The following is an 18,226-nucleotide window of genomic DNA, read 5'->3' on the forward strand; positions in this document are numbered from 1 at the left end:
AGTACTGGCAACATAGATAATAATAATAATAATAGATGCCTGCGCTGCCAAAAAGGAAAAGGGAATGGTGGAAACTTTGTGTAGTTATGCCGCTGCTGGTTCAGAGAGGGTTAATTGCCTTAACAGCCTCCAAGGAAATAGAGCTCAGTATAAAGAACGGCTTCAGATCTTTATTCTTTATACTGAGGTGTATTGGCAACATGTCTGCAGCACCACACTTGGCAAGCACGGAACAGGATTATATACATGACAGGTACACAGGCAAAGTCAAAGAGGCTTGAATATCTGAACAGATGTACACATTACCGCATTTAAAACCAGACTATGCATCATTGTTGTAAAAAATATAAAAATTACAATTTAATTTAAAGGGAACCTGTCACCAGTTTTATGGTGTCCTAACTAAGGGCAACATAAATAAGTGACTGATTCTCTTAGCAAAATGCTGGGTCACTTTCTTTAATTGACCCAGTCAATCTGACAACATCTTGTATTGAAAAGCTCCAGCTGATAATGATGAGTCATGAATATTTATGAGCTCCTGACTCTCCCCGCCCACCTGCTGCTGAGTGACAGTTTGTTTCCATATGAATCAGCAGCAGGTGGGCAGGGGAGTGGCCATAGCTCTGAATTAAATATACGCTGGACTCGATGACATCACGCCGGACTCGTATCAGCTCATTAGCATGTGGCATGCGGCATCTTTGTGTGTATATTATGAGGTGACCATCTGTCACACCAGTAAGTGAATACATCTAAGGTACTTTTTAGTAGTTAATGATTTGTATATAATTAGTTAGATTATAATCAAATATCCACATGACAGGTTCCCTTTAAAAGCCCAAAAACACACTTTGTCACTCGAGATGTGTTACAAAAAAAGCAGCGTGCCACACAAAAAAGAGCACAAGGGAGCAGTCCATTACAAGCCTGAAAAGGAGTCCAAAGGCTGCCAACCAAGCATACCTGGAGTGCCAAAATCTAGGCTTGGCTCCCTGGAAGAGAAACCCAGGTTACAGGGAAGTGCGTGACCTAAGGGCCACATACTCAACATGTGCTCCCCTGAAACATTTTCTAATACCAGCTTCTATGCTGGCCCTTGGCACATGTGCAGGCCTCTTTTTAACTTTATATATTTACTAATGGTCCATAAGACCAATAATTATCTCTATTTTACATGATTCATATAATTTTTGTAATATGATTTCTCTTGATCATGATTGTTTATAATCATGATGCGGTCACAGAATTACTAGAGCATTATTACTTTTAGCTCTTATTTTATTATTTTTAGTGTTTTTGATTTTTCGATTCTTGATCCTTATTATTTACCCTTTTCTATACAGATCATGAGGAAATATCCTGACATTCTAGGGCTCTACATGGGAGAGACATTTTTAGGGGGGGGGGGGGAGAAATAGTTTTTTTTTTTTTTTTTAAGGTCATACCCCTACCATCAGTTATACTTATTCTTTCTCTTTAATCTATAGTAGTATTTCCATCTGTGTACCTCTTATTTGAGCCACTAGAGTCAGAGGAATGACACATCTGTAAATCCTTCATTAATTCCCAAAGGAGATAGGCTTTTCAGGCGATATATCCATTTGTTTCTTCTTGCTGTAACTTTCTGTCAATGTCTAGGACCCATTTTAATTTTCTTTATGCCCCAAAACTTCAGATTTTTAGTATCGCCTCTATGTTTATCCTGAATGTGTCTTGCAAGGGCTGTACCAGAAATCTGCATTAATACAGCTTTAATGTTTTGAGATACATCTTCTCAATTGTTGTATGGTCTTTCCTATATATAGATTAGGACATCCACATTCAATAGCATAGATCACTCCTGTGGATTTACAATTAATATACTCCTTAATCTGATACTTTTCATTATCCACTGGATTGATAAACTCTTTCTTGGGGACCGTCTTATTGCAGAATATACAGTCTCTACAAGGGTATAAACCTCTCGTGGATAACCCCATGGTTTTCTGCTCTTTTCGATTCTGCTGATAGTGACTATGTACTAGACTTTCTTTAAGGTTTTTGCCCCTTCTGTATGCGATTGTTGGATTAGGGGGAATTACTTCTTTTAGATCATTATCGGTCATCAAAATGTACCAATGACGCCTTAAGATGTTCCTAAATTTTTCATGTTGCACATCATATGTTCCAATACATCGTATTATTTTCTTCTCTTCTCTTGCTTGCTTTTGATTCTGCAATAGAGTAGTTCTTTCAATGTTTTTAGCTCTATTATATGCCTTGTGCAGGACCTTTTTAAGATAGCCTCTTGCTCTAAATCTTCTATACAAGAGCATACTTTTCTCCTCAAAACCTTCTTTAGTGGAGCAGTTTCTCCTTGTTCGTAGGTACTGGCCTATCGGAATACCTTTCTTCAAAGCTGGCGGATGGTAGCTCTCCCAATGGAGAAGATTATTAGTTGAAGTGGCCTTCCTGTACACTTCTGTCTTGATGCTCCTGTCAGTCTCAAGGGCAATCTTCAGGTCCAGGAAATTGAGATTTTTCTTATGTATTTCAGCAGTATACTTAAGACCCATCGTGTTCTTATTGAGTGTGTCCACAAACTGAAAGAAGTGTTTTTCAGTGCTTTCCCATAAAATCAAAATATCAATGTATTTTCCCCAAAATAGTACGTGTTTGGTGAAATCAATGTGTTTGTCCGTGAAAACTAATCTCTCCTCCCACCACCCTAAAAACAAATTAGCAAAACTCGATGCACATATCGTCCCCATTGTTGTTCCTGTGATCTGTAAATAATAATTACCTTTAAAAATAAAGTAATTATGTGTAAGCAAAAATTGTAAAAGTGACAAAACAAATTGTGTTCATAATACTGTGTCCCCTTCTAATCCAAGATCGTGCTGAATGCTTGTGTACAATGCATAAAGACTGGCAATCATAGTCTTTTCATATACCTGTATGCCCTGGAGCCTGACAAGGGTATCTTTAACCTGAGCATAAATGGGGATATCAACTGGTCTACATAGCTACTGATCCCCTCGCAAACTTCGATTCCCTGACAATTGGTCGTCCTAGGATGGGAATTCTTTTTTTGTGAACTTTCGGAAATGCATAGAAAGTTGCTATTGTTGATCTTTGGTTAAAAAGTACTTTATATTCTTTTTTTGTTATTAGTATTTGACCTTAAATAAAAAAAACTATTCCCCCCCCCTCTTCACCCCCCCTAAAAATGTCTCTCCCATGTAGAGCCCTAGAATGTAAGGATATTTCCTCATGATCTGTATAGAAAAGGGTAAATAAATTAGGATCAAGAATAAAAACACTAAAAAACAAAACAAAATAAGAGCTAAAAGTAATAAGAATGCTCTAGTAATTCTCCGACAGGATCATGATTATAAACAATCATGATCAAGAGGAATAATAATAATAATAACATTACAGAAATTATATGAATCATGTAAAATAGAGATAATATAAGAAAGATAGGCTGCAAGAATCACTGCGAGAAGGTCCAAATAATTAATTTGAAAAGATTATCAATGAAGGACAGTATTAACAATGAAATGTATTTACATCTAATAATTAAATGAGAAAGAAAAACATGATCATCCTAATAACTCAAATAATTTATGAACATGATGCAACATATATAATGAATACTATCAAGAAGAAATGCGTCCAAATGATATTAAACATGATCAAATAATGATCCTGTATAATAACTGTATTCATTTATTCAGTGAATTAATATGCCATTATTAAATAAGGGGATATCTAGTAGCTAAAATAATGAATGAACCTTAAATAAAATAAATACAGGAAAATAATCTCTCTCCGCAACTCCTTCACACACGAGGCAATGTGGCTTCTTGCCGCATCCTTACGCGCATGTACGTGATGTGATCGGGCGGGTGCAAGAGCTGCACCCGTCAGATCTGCAGCACGGGCCAGCTGTTACCGATAGCTGGGCCCCTGCTGCATCCGCCGACATTGCGTTATGTGGTGATGTTGGCGGATTAACCATTTCACATGCCACGGTCAGCGCTGACCGCGGAATGTGCGGGGTTTACAGAGGGAGGGGCTCCCTCTGACTCCATAGGCCCTCCGCGCAGCTCTGACAGGGGTCGATGGTTGCCATGGCAGCGCCAATGCCTTACACAGGCTTGGTGCTGCCAGCTACGGAAGCCCAGGTCTCCTAGGCAACTGTCCTAGGCATAATGTATTGTACTGAATTGAAACAGGGATCAAACCCCGAAAACGTGAAGTCACACATTGGGACAAAAATAAAAAGTAAAAAAAGTGGAAAATAAAAAGTGTTTTTTTATAATAAAAAAAAATTAAGTTTCAAGTAAAAAAAAACTTAAAAAAAACCTCACCATAAAATAGCATTTTTGTGCTCTATGAAAATGTTGCATAATCTACCACCTCAGGTGAATGCCGTAAAAAAAAGAAAAAAGAAAAAAAAATCCATATTTTTTTGTCACCTTACATCACAAAAAGTGTCATTCCAAGCGATCAAAAAGACTTATGTACCCCAAAATAGTCTCTACCTGCAAAAAATTAGCCCCTACCTAAGACAATAGCCCCAAAAAAAAAAAAATGTATTGTGTTAAATGTAAAAATTTTTTTTTAAAAGTAGACATATTAGGTATCGCCGCGTCCATAAGAACCTGCTATATAAAAATATCACATGACCTAACCCCTCAGGTGAACACCGTAAAAAAAATTGAACAAAAAGTTTGGCACAAAAGCCATTTTTTGTCACCTTACATCACAAAAAGTGTAATACCAAGTGATCAAAAAGTCATACCACCCTAAAATAGTACCAATTAAATCATCTCATACCGAAAATCTAAGACATAAGACAGTCACCCAAAAAATAAAAAATAAACTATGGCTTTCAGAATATGGAGACACTAAAAAAAAAAAAAAATTTTTTTAAAAAATATTTAGTATTGGCGCATCCGTACGCTCTATAAAAATACCACATGATCTACCATGTCAGATGAACATTATAAATAACAAAAAAATAAAACGGTGAAAAAACTGCTATTTTTCGTTACATTGCCTCACAAAAAGTGTAATATAGAGCAACCAAGAATCATATGTACCCTAAAATAGTACCAACAAAACTGCCACCTTATCCTGTAGTTTTCAAAATGGGGTCTTTTTTGGAGTTTCTACTCTAGGGGTGCATCACGGGGTCTTTAAATATGACATGGCAACTTAAAATTATCCCAGTGAAATCTGCCTTCCAAAAACCATATGGCGTTCCTTTCCTTCTGCGCCCTGCCATGTGCCCATACAGCAGTATACAACCACATATGGGGTGTTTCTGTAAACTACAGTTGTTTGGCTATTAACCCTTGCTTTGTTACTGGGGGAAAAAAATGGAAAATCTGCTAATAAAGTGAAAATCTGCTAAAAAAAAAGTGAAATTCTAAAATTTCATCTACATTTTCCTTTAATTCTTGTGGAACACCTAAAGGGTTAACAAAGTTTGTAAAATCAGTTTTGAATAACTTCAGGGGTGTAGTTTTTAAAATGGGGCCATTCAAGGGTGGTTTCTATTATGTAAGCCTCACAAAGAGACTTTAGACTTGAACTGGTCCTTAAAAAGTGGGTTTGTTGAAAAATTTCAAGATTTGCTTCTAAACTTCTAAGCCTTCTAACGTCCCAAAAAGGAAAATGTCATTAAGAAAATGATCCAAACATGAAGTAGACATATGGGAAATGAAAATGAATAACTATTTTAGGAGGTATCACTATCTGTTTTAAAAGCAGAGAAATTAAAATTAGAAAATTACGAATTTTTGGAAATTTTGGGTAAATGTGGTTTATAAATAAAAACTTAATATTTTGACTAAAATTTACCAGTGTCATGAAGTACAATACGTGACGAGAAAACAGTCTCAGAATGGCCTGGATAAGTAAGTGTTTTAAAGTTATCACCACATAAAATGACATGTCAGATTTGCAAAAAAATGGCCTAGTCCTTAAGTTGAAAAATGGCAGGGTCCTGAAGGGGTTGAAAGAGACTAGTAGGAAATGAAGCACTAGGGCAAAGAACACAGTTGAGAGACGGAAAAGAGACTAAGTTCCACAATATGTGATGAGAGAAAATGGACTGCAGAGAAAAGAGACTAAGTGCTGTGTCACGCGCTGTCCGGCCGACCCATGGGGATGGAGAGACTAAGTCCTCTGACATGCGCAGAGGACATATGCTGGCGATATGAAGACTAAGTCCACGCTCATGAGCAGCAGCGCATAGAAGCAATAGGAGGCGTGCGTAGCGTCACAGCCAGGTAAAAAGAGGAGGGGATTAGCTGGGCTAGGTCAAATTGGAACCCGTCTAGCTGGAGTCTAAAGCCCACATGGCAATAATGAGACTAGTGATTAACTAGCGATACCAATGATGTCATCAGCGGAGGGTTTATAGAGTCATTCCCGCCCCTTTCAAACATACTCTGCCCGATTCCCCTGAAGACGCCAGTGTAACTGGTAAAACATGTCTGAGGGCAGTGTTTGAGAGTTTTAACACAGTATGTGCACATAGGTATTCACCGACTATGTAGAATGAGATGCTACAGAAGTGCTACCGCGCAGGAATAGATAGCAGTGAGCCGTCAATCGGCGCGCAGATAGCGGCTCCCTGCTCAAATAGCTGGCGGTACTGAGTAGTGGAAAAGCAACATGCATAAGAGATAAAGAAATATAAAAAAAACATGTGACACAGCTGATAGTTTTAAATACTTTTTGTTTTCCTTTGGATACTTTTAACAATGGATTTATTAAACGTTATGTTTTAGTAATTGGCACATGAAATAATAGGGAGATTATTGGCCTTCTACACCCTGAAACATGCCGGTGAAAAAGAAACATGGCAATAAAGACCAAAACCTAGACCTGAATTATAAAAATTCCTCAATAAGGGCTCATGCACACTAACGTATTCTTGGTCCATATCTGATCCGCATTTTTTTGTGGGTCGGATACGGACCCATTCAACACTGTTGATACATATAGCAGCCAAATGAATGCCAACAGGGCAATTAGCTGTGTGGCTAATTATGGGCACATTAGATGTACAGTATAGGCCCTCATGCACACTACTGTGTTTCTGTTATGTATAGGACCCATTTATTTCAATGGGGTCGCAAAACATGTGTACAACACCATGTGCTGTCCCCATCCATATGTCCGTTCCAAGGCCCCGCAAAAATATAAAAATTAAAAAAATTATTATAATAAAATAATAATAATAATAATAATAATAATAATAATAATCATGTCCTATTCTTGTCCATTTCGTGGACAAGAATATGCATTTCTAAGAGTAAGAGGAAAATGTGGGATGCACATGGCCAGTATCTCTGTTTTGCATATCCACGATTTGCGGACCGCAAAATGGATACGTGTGTGATATTGTGTGCATGAGGCTTTAGTCATATGTAGAAGTATACATAACATGATGTGAATCTAGCCCAAGAACAGTCACTCCAATAGAAACAAAAAGGAAGAAGCCAGACACGCAGCCTCTCAAATTCACTTCTACGAAAGTATGAGTCAAGGCAAAAAAGATTGCAGTTATGCAAAAGAGATGACACAACTGGTGCGATTCTGCACGGCTGAAGTGGTCATCTTGCATAGGTTGTGGTTATTGCTTTTTAACTTTAGGAGGAAATTCTCTAAGTACAAGTACATGATTTATGATGCAATCTTCTCTATGTTTCGGCATTTCCTAGAAAAAATGGGAGGATAGAAGTGAAGTGCGGTTACGGATTTATGGTTCATAAACCTTCTCACTTCACATTCCTTTGATCAGGGGCGGACTGAGAATTGAGAATCATGTCCTAATTGACAGAGGACAGGGCAACACAAGTAGATGGGTCCAACAATACCATAGTGCAGTACAATACACTGCCTCAGCAGAACCAAATATCACAGTGCAGCACAAATGGCGTTCTGTGTTGGCCAGCACCAGCTGCCACGTTTTGTCCTCTTCTCTAGTTAAGATATGGAGGAGGGGGCTTAGGATGCGAGATGCTAGCAACAGCACCAAGCCAGCCCTTCAGCATACTGCCTGGACTGTCTTAATAATGATCCCTTATAGTGTCCCCAAGTGGCCAAGAATCGAAAAAAAATCAATATTTAAAGGGGTATTCCCATCTCAGACAATGGGGGCATATTGCTAGGATATGCCCCCATTGTCTGATATCTGTGGGTCCCACCTCTCAGAAACCTCACAGAAATGAATGGGAGCACACTGCACTTGTGCGGCCACCGCTCCCATTTATTTCTACGGGGCAGACAGAAATACACAAGCTGGTGGTAGGCTATTTTTGGCGGTCCCTTAGAAATGAATGGAAGGCAGCTGCACATGTCCAGAGGTGAGACCTGGGTTAAATGAAGGAAAGGTTCCCCCCCCCCCCCCTCATTTATAATAATACCATTTTTTTTTATTTGTTTAAAAAAAATATATATGTTAGTCCCCCTGAGGTACTTGAATTTGTGATCGCTTTATCAATATGCTGCACTATAGAAGTATAGCAGTGCAATGTGATTTTACCAGAATCCTATTTGGCGGGGTGTAATAGGAGGCCAGATATAGGAGCCCTCTCACAGTGGTTATGGCCAGATATAGGAGCCCTCTCACAGTGGTTATGGCCAGATATAGGAGCCCTCTCACAGTGGTTATGGCCAGATATAGGAGCCCTCTCACAGTGGTTATGGCCAGATATAGGAGCCCTCTCACAGTGGTTATGGCCAGATATAGGAGCCCTCTCACAGTGGTTATGGCCAGATATAGGAGCCCTCTCACAGTGGTTATGGCCAGATATAGGAGCCCTCTCACAGTGGTTATGGCCAGATATAGGAGCCCTCTCACAGTGGTTATGGCCAGATATAGGAGCCCTCTCACAGTGGTTATGGCCAGATATAGGAGCCCTCTCACAGTGGTTATGGCCAGATATAGGAGCCCTCTCACAGTGGTTATGGCCAGATATAGGAGCCCTCTCACAGTGGTTATGGCCAGATATAGGAGCCCTCTCACAGTGGTTATGGCCAGATATAGGAGCCCTCTCACAGTGGTTATGGCCAGATATAGGAGCCCTCTCACAGTGGTTATGGCCAGATAGGAGACCTCTCACAGTGGTTATGGCCAGATATAGGAGCCCTCTCACAGTGGTTATGGCCAGATATAGGAGCCCTCTCACAGTGGTTATGGCCAGCTATAGGAACCCTCTCACAGTGGTTATGGCCACATAGGAGCCCTCTCACAGTAGTTATGGCCAGCTATAGGAACCCTCTCACAGTGGTTATGGCCACATAGGAGCCCTCTCACAGTAGTTATGGCCAGCTATAGGAACCCTCTCACAGTGGTTATGGCCACATAGGAGCACTCTCACAGTGGTTATGACCAGATAGGAGACCTCTCACAGTGGTTATGGCCAGATATGAGCCCTCTCACAGTAGTTATGGCAAAATATGAGCACCCTTCAGAGGAAGTTAAAAAAACAAAACAGTAAATACTCACTTTCCTCCGAAGATCACGGCTCAGCTGCCAGCGCTCCCCAGCAGGATACGGTCACACATTTCACTGCTGCGTAGGAGGAGCACAGAGGCCGATTGCACCGCTTGCTCCACAGCCTAGTAGTGCGATGTGACAGATATGATGCTGCTGGGGAGCGCCGGTTGCTGAGGTGAATACTGAAGCAGGGAGCGGACAGCATTACTATCAGCTGTCTCTGTGCCTATGGATGCAGAGACAGCGGGACATAGCTCACCCGTTCTGGGACTGCAGGACAGCCACTGAAATCTGTGACTGTCCCGCCAGGTCCGGGACGGCTGGGAGGTATGTCCCATTCACACACAGCAGGAAAATTCTGCATGGACTTTGTCAGCACTGTGGAGAAATGCATGCTCATTCTTCTCGCAGATTCCACCAGCAGCAGATGACAACAGGGCTAGTTCTTGTGCAGATCTGCGGCACATTCACAGCAAAAGTTAGAGTGTAAGCTTCCGTTGCGAATCCTCTTTTAAAACACACTATGGATTTAATCCTAATATGTGATCATGTCCTTGCAGGAGGCTGTATGGTAACACATGAGACCATGATGTGCTGTATGTCCAAGATATCTTTGTAATATGGTCTCCTATTAGATCAGAGGCGTATGGAGGTACCGCAGGGCCCCACAGGAGTCCATGGATGTTGGGACAGAATAATAGACATAATATGACATGTGTATAAGGTCTAAGGCTCCCGAAATGCATACCGAAGCCTAAGAAACATTTTATGAAAAAAAAAAAATTGAATTATGAAATGAGTATATCCACAGAAGCATCTTCACATTACCTGGCTAAGACTGCAGGAAAATCTCAGCGACCCTGAGTTGAAACCCTTCTTCTCTGACTCAGCAATGTACACAGTCTGGTATTTTGTTGGAATCGAGGAAGGAGCAGTAGACATCTTGAAACTTTAAAAGAAGAGTCATAACAAATCAGTAAGGGAAAATTACTGTACCGATTTTCAACAACTTTTCACATTTTACATATAAACAGATGCATTCACATTGTATTGATGAAGCTGAGGACAGAACACTTGCTTCACTGCGCAAGCGTGGTCCACTGTCCATGACCTCGCCATTGCAATGTGCATGCACACAATGCTGCTGGACTCATCTCTGATAAATCCTTAAGGCTACATTCATACGACCGTATGTGTTTTGCAGTCCGCAAATAAAAAAAAAAATGGATGACGTTCCATATGGCATCTGTTTTTTTGGCGGATCCATTGCAACAATGCCGATCCTTGGCAGCAAAACGAACTAGAATAGGACATGTTCTTTTTTCCGGGGTTACAGAACAGACGTACGGATGCGGACAGCAAATGGTGTGATGTCCGTATTTTTTTGAAAACCCATTGAAATGAATGGGTTCTCATCCTATCGGCATAAAAAACGGAAACAAAATACGTTCGTGTGAATGTAGCCTTAATGAGTTCTTTCACTAACTAATGCCTGACATGTTTAGGAAGCTAAACCCAACTTATATTATTGCAAGGTGGTGGTTTATTGGGCCCAAACTTACTGACAGTTTCCTTTTAAGACGATATATTAGTCAATGCCGTAATACAGTGAATAATGAATATTTAAATGGCACCTGTCACCACGCGGTCAGCATGTTACAGAGCAGGAGGAGCTGAGCAGATTGTTATATCGTTTTGTGGGAAAAGATTCAGTAAAACTTCTAATTTATTCACTTAAAACTCTGCTCTTTCTATGATTAGGAGTCAGGGGGGTGGTCCTCTGTTTATGATTAGGACGGGAACAGGGGCATAGCTATAGGGGAAGCAGGGGAAGCGGCTGCTTTGGGGCCCGAACTCAGATTGGAATGCCTTTTCAAGGTAAGTTATATAAATGTATTTATATACACACCATCAGTGTGTTGCTGTTGCTCCACTACAGTATGTGTGGTATATAGCTATATAAATACCAAAAATGTCACATGCAATCTTTTAAATTAAGTGACACCACTTCTACTTACCTATGTATAGAAGAGGTAGATAGCAGTAAAGTACAAGTAGTAGAAAGGTTGCTCTTTTTCTGGGGGGTATGTGACTATACTATGAGGCTGTACATAGAAAGTCATACTAATAAATCATATATATATATGATATGACTCATGACTATCTTGCCTGAGGAAAGAAATGCATAGTTTTACTTCCATCACTACACCTGTCATACAGGCATCTTATGGGTCAACCTCGCCCTCTAGTGACAACATGCATGAAGTGCCGGAATTGACTGCCGTGTGCCAGTGAGTACTGAGAGGCAAATCACTGCAGTTATTTGGGTTATATTCACACAACAACAAAAAACAGACTACACTGTCAGCTTTTCATGGCCATTCTGCATCAATGTCTTCATCCATTTTTTTGGCCATCTATCAGTTTATAACGGCCGTTTTGGATCCGTTTTTAATGCACATATTCTCAGAGTCTCGTAAGCTTGCCATATAACATCAATTATTTTAGTTAGATATTAAAAGGTATCAAAATTACAATATTTTAGATGGTTTGCCTTTTGGAGAGAATAAAGCTCTAATGGACGTTAAAAATAGCCATTAAAAAAAAGGTTCATTTCATTGGCTTTAGTGTCCTCTGGATATTAAATGGCCCCCATAGTGCCCTCCAGTATATAGACGTCATGCGACATCACAACGCTGGTATATATAGCCTACCCGGTTTTAACGGCTATTAGACGGGCGCACTCCCGTCTATACATGTTAAACGGGACTATTTAATTCAATGGTGTCTGTCTGTCCTTGAAAATAACCAAAAATTCTTCACTGCCCGTTAAACGGCCATGCTAATAGCCCCACAGACTTTAATGGGTTCAGAAAAAGGCTGTGTGAATAAGCCCTCAGCCTTTGATTCCTAATGAGAAGAAATATTTGGTAGGGTGAAGCTGTTACGCATACCTTCGCAGTAAGGAACATACTTTTATGTAAAATCAAAGCCATAGTATCAGCCCACAGTATGGGGTATAGTATGTGTGGCATTTCAGATCCACCACACCCCCATACATAGCCTGAGCCCTAAGGCTGGCCCTGTATGGTAGGATTAGCAAGTGCTCACCTATGTAAACTGACACAACCTCTTCAGATGTTTTAAGCCACTTATGCTGCTACCATCATATACATCTTAATGGAAGCCATTATGCTTTGTCAGTCATCAGTCATACAGCAATCAGTTTGAAGTAGTGCAGCAATAGTGACGGAAACCTTGAAGTAGGAACCTAACAGCAGTGTGCTCATAAATGCACATCAGATCACAACAGAAATATTTTAACCCGACATCCATCATATGTCAGGTCTTTAAAGATGGTGTCCACTACGGAGCAGAGCAAGCGCCATAGCTACTAGGTGCCTTCTGTTTCACACAGCAAACACCCGGGGCTAATATCTGCGATCGGAGGCAATGGCGATCGTGGACATTTAAACGCCTCAGATGCAGTGGTCAAATGTGCATTATTTTTCTGTTAATGAGAGTATTTTATTTATTTATTGTATTGTTTTACTAGCAAAAGAGGCCCCTGATCAGGCATTTCTGTAACACGTCTCACTGCAGTGCGTACAGAATCCATACACTCTAGTCACACATGCGTTGTATGGATTATGTGTTCTACAATGTCATGCACCGATATGCGCTATGCCAGGCTTGACAGGCAGGAGCAGCAAAGTGCAATGCAGAGCTCCTGTCTGTCTTTTCTGTATACGCTACTGTGAAAAGTGCTACAGAATGGCCTGAACTTTGGCTGCTGGTTTTGCTAGTAAAACAATAAAATTATTAAAATATTGTCACCGCCAGTTCTGTGACAAGGTCCGACAGACGTTCTTCTCTACCTCTTGACATTCTTTGTTTTGGTTTCATTTTGTCATCTCCTTTCCTTCTGCCAGGTGTCACTTATTTAGACTAATCGTCTTCCTTTATATTCCCTCTCATACTGCCTCACTTTGCGGTTTATACTACTTCCTGGATGAAGTGTTCACTGCTGGAGGCTGCTGCTGCTGTTTGCTCAGATAAGTATTTTCCTCTATTGTGTTTCCATGCTGGCTTGATTCTAGGTGACCCTGACTCCGTCCATATTAAGTGCAGGGAGCTGATGTTCGTGTCCCCTCACTATTATAGGGTTTTCAGGTGTCATTCACACAGTCTTAGGTACGTGGGCATGCAATCGTTTACCATTGAGACCCTTGCATGTGCATAGAAGTCAGGGAGAGCTCTTAGGGTTTTAAAGGGCTCACCTATATGCTCCTTAGTTTGGGATCAAGCCAGTCAGTCGTTTATTTATAAGTTCCAGCTATCTGCAACTTCATCCATGACAAATATATAAATAAATAACAATTTGGGCTATTTATAACAGTTTTTAAAATGTTTATAGGTTTAAGTACACTTTAAATGAATAAGAAAGGAACATTCCCTCCCATTAAAGCAAAATAACTCACTGAATTGGTGCATTAAAAAAAAACAATATGGACTTCCAAAATCCTACTGTTTGCATAAAATTGCACTAAAACTGAACTGTGTGACAAATGCCCAACACAGTATTGTGACAATGATTGGCTTGGAGTCTCATCATTAGGCCTCATGCACACGACCATATTTTTCATTTGAGTATTATCTGCATTTTTTGCAGGTAGCCTACGATCCATTCAGTTTTATTGGGCCTGGCACGCTTTTGTACTTTTTGTTGATCCATGTGACCTTTCTGCGAATAAGGCCGAATGCACACGACCGTTTTTCACGGCCGCGAGCAGTCCGTGGAACTACGGGCTGGATTCCTGCTGAGAGCAGGAGCGTACGGCGTCATTGGTTGCTATGACGCCGTGCGCTCCCTGCTGCCGCCGCAATACGGTAATACACTGGTATGATCTATACCTGTACTGTGGCGGCAGCAGGGAGCGCACGGCGTCATAGCAACCAATGACGCCGTGCGCTCCTGCTCTCAGCAGGAATCCAGCCCGTGGTTCCACGGACTGCTCGCGGCCGTGAAAAACGGCCGTGTGCATTCGGCCTTACTGTCACGCCCTGCCCTGTGAGTGATCTGAGAAGATATGTCAGACTTGCTGCACGTGAATCTGACAGATTGCTTTGTGGCTTTGGGCAGGATCCCACCTCCTCACAGGTTCTGCTCATTAGTTAGTTAGTGATGCTATTTATACCTGCCTCCCACTATAGCCCTTGCGATTTATAGTTTCTCCTGGAGATCTCTGTTGGTGTTTTGTGGATCTCCTGCTCCTAGTTCGTCTTCAGTTAAGTTCTCTTTCCTTCCCTTCTGCTGTTTGTACTGGTTAGGCCTTAGGTAGACACTGGTTCCTTCATCTTGTGCAAGGACCCGGTTGTCTTTTCGCCTGCTCCATAGGTGAGGGTTTGTGTCAGTTGCAGCAGGGCTTAGGTTGGAGAGCATGAACACTTCTACCATCGAGATTTGTTCATGTTGGTAGCAGTCAGGGAAAGGCTCAGGGATTGTCAGGAGGTGACCTGTCCCTGTTCCCTAGCTGTGGGGCCTAGCCTGCTGTTTTGTTAAATGTTGTTGTGTTTGGTTTGCTTCCCTTCCCTCACCTTCCGTGACAATTACAGAGTGTGTCTTCTTCTTGTCCGGATTGCAGACGAGTATTGTCATTACTATTGATGGGTAGAGGAGAAGAATGTCAAATGCAGCAATCCTTGCTTGCTAAAATCAGTCCTTTATTCTTCACATTAAAGGGCTTACGGAGGATGCAGCATAGGTGCTATGTCAAGGTGATGACCATTTCGCATCACTACGCTTCTTCGGGCCTGTAATGTAAGGGCGTAGGCATACCTACATATATGCATCACCGACAGTTTTCCAGGTAATAATACACAAATGCATGTAATGCACATTTATCTGAAAAACAATAAAAAAAAAAAAAAGAGCTAATAATTACAAGAATAAAGTTCATTTTTGTCATTAAAAGGCTTTTCCAAGATTTTAACACTGATGATCTATCCTTGGTCGGGATCTGACTCCCAGTAGCCCGCCGATCAGCTGTTTGAGAAGGTACCAGAGCTCCTGTGAGCTCCGCTGCCTTCTCACAGCCTACCAAGCACAGTGCCGTACATTGTATAGCGGCTGTGCTTGGTATCAAAACTTAACCCCATCCACTTGAATGGGGCTGAGCTGCTCCTAGGCCATGTGACACATGGACGTGTCGTCACTCGGCCTAGGAAAAACAGAGAGACGGTTGCGGTGCTCACAGGAGTGCAGCTGCCTTCTCAAGCAGCTGATCGGCAGGGGGCGCAGCTGTCAGACCCCCACCAATCAGATACTGATAATCTATCCAGAGGACAGGTCATCAGTATAAAAATCTCGGAATACCCCTTTAAGGCCCAAAGGTCCCATAGCAGAGGAATGATCCAAAAACATTGTGTTCAGATACCTTAAGGGGGGGGGGGGGAGACCAGCAAAGGATTTTGCTTTAGAAAGAAGCTGGTTTGATCATTTGCTCTAACACAATGGGACCTTTAATAACAAAAATGATCTTAGTGAATTTTTGTAAATAGCGCCTTTTTTTGCGCAATTGTTTGTAGATTAATTGTGCATTATATTACTTTGTATGCTCTTACCATGAAAGGGACGTCAGCAATTCCCATATGTAGGTATGCCTACATCCTTACGTTACAGGCCTGAAGAAGCGCTGCGCAGTGACACAACATGGCCATCGCCTTGGCCTAGCACACCATGCTGCATCCTCCGTGGGAGCCAATCTGCCATTCTTCAGCTGTATGCATCATATTGTGTTTACTGCTGAGCTCCACCATCCTGTGGAGCGTCGCAGTGTCAGGAGTCAATCTACGTATGCCGAATCATGGAACGCATAAGGTACTTTCATTTAGAGATTACTATTGATGGGAGTAAGAAAAATGCGGAGTGCACATGGAAGGCATCCATTTTGTGGACTTGTGGGCCAAAATACGGATAAGGCTTTTGCTGCAGCAACTGCTATCCAATAACTTACAATAATTAAAATTTGTATAAGAAAAGACTTGAGCATCCTGGTCTTTTAATCACTTGTAGTGTACAGAACAGGATTGTTTTCTTGCCCAGGTTTTCTAGAAGAATATTTGTATATTGTTTTAATGAGTAATAAATTCACAATAAACATCACTCAGCTCAATAATCCCCTGCAGATGTCTGGTCTCCGCTGCTCTCCACTTCCTTGCCCCAAGCACCACACACAGGAAAAGGGACTGGAGGAGCGCTGCAACGGTCTTCTGGATCTCGGCGTACTCCGACATTGCCGGGGGTTTGTAAAGCTCTGTTTACTTTAATGGAGACCAGGCAGAGATCCTTCTGCATTACAGCAAATATGCTGAAAAAACATTCGGAAAAAAAAAACACTGTGCACAGCAGTTTTCTTCCAGCCAATTCTCTGCATATTCCCGGAATGCGCAGAGATTTGTCAGACTGTTCCCTGCCGGAACAGTATGCTGGATCGCATCCGCTAGTGTGCAACTAGCCTAAGGCTTGTTCACAATCACCGTTAGGAAAAGTCAGGTGATGCTAATTTCAAAACTTTATACATACCCAGACTCCACTTTGCTTGTACCAAAAAGCAGCAGCCATGGGTTCTTCTAAGCAGCTGCCTAACACTCTGAAAATGAAAATGGTTGAGACCATAAAGCAGGAGACGGCTGTAAGAAGATAGCAAAGCGTTTTCAGGTTGCCATTTCCTCAGTTCGAAATGTAATTAGGAAATGGAAGTTAAAAGGAACAGGTCAGGAAAAGGTCTGGAAGACCAAGAAAAATTTCAGAGATAGCTGCTCATAAGATTGTTAGAAAGGCAAATAAGAACGTCCACTTAACTGCAAAAGACCTTCAGGAAGATTTAGCAGACTCTGGAGTTGTGGTACATTGGTCTACTGTTTAGCGACACAGGCAGAAATATGGCCTTCACGAAAGAGTCATCAGAAGAAAACCTCACCATAAAATGTATCATCAGAAGTTTGCAAAACAACATCTAAACAAGCCTGATGCATTTTGGAAACAAGTCCTGTAGACCGATGAGTTTAAAATAGAAATCTTTAGCCACAAAAGGTATGTTTGGAGAAAAAAGGGCACAGAATTTAATGAAAATAACACCTCCCCAACAGTTAAGCACGGGGGTGGATCAATCATGCTTTGGGAATGTGTTCCAGCCAATGGCACAGGGAACATTTCACAGGTAGAAGGAAGAGAGGATTCAATGAAATTCCAGAAAATTCTGGAAGAAAACATAATACCAACTGTTAAAAAGAGGATGGCTTCTACAAATGGATAATGATTCTAAACATAGTGCAAAATCCACAATAGACTACGTCAAAAGATGCAAGCTGAAGGTTTTACCATGGCCCTCACAGTCCCCTGATCTGAACATCATTGAAAATCTGTGGATAGACCACAAAAAAGGAGTGCATGCAAGACAGCCCAGGAATCTCACAGAACTGGAAGACTTTTGCAGGGAAGAATGGCTGAAAATCCCTAAAACAAGAATTGAAAGACTCTTGGCTGGCTACAAAAAGTTTACAAGATGTGATACTTGCCAAAGGGGGTGCTTCTAGGTACTAATCATGCAGGGTGCCCAAAGTTTTGCATCTTTGTAATTTTGAAAATGTAAAAGATGAAAAAAAAACAAATAAATGGGACGCCACGTCACGGGCAGGTAGAGCTCGGCCAGCCAG

The 18,226-nt window shown here is 41.3% G+C and overlaps 1 protein-coding gene across 1 annotated transcript in view; it reads right to left on the reverse strand.

Annotated features, from left to right (window-relative positions):
• The window catches only part of STPG1 (sperm tail PG-rich repeat containing 1), a 94,085-nt gene extending 83,627 nt beyond the window's left edge, over window positions 1-10,458 (reverse strand). The window contains exon 1 of the mRNA XM_044288104.1: window positions 10,337-10,458. Coding sequence (XP_044144039.1) covers window positions 10,337-10,450 — 114 coding nt within the window. The 5' untranslated portion in view covers window positions 10,451-10,458. The remainder of the gene's footprint in view (window positions 1-10,336) is intronic.
• Window positions 10,459-18,226: the final 7,768 nt, after the last annotated feature.

The sequence above is a fragment of the Bufo gargarizans genome, chromosome 3 (assembly GCF_014858855.1).
Source record: "Bufo gargarizans isolate SCDJY-AF-19 chromosome 3, ASM1485885v1, whole genome shotgun sequence".
Lineage (NCBI taxonomy): Eukaryota > Metazoa > Chordata > Amphibia > Anura > Bufonidae > Bufo > Bufo gargarizans.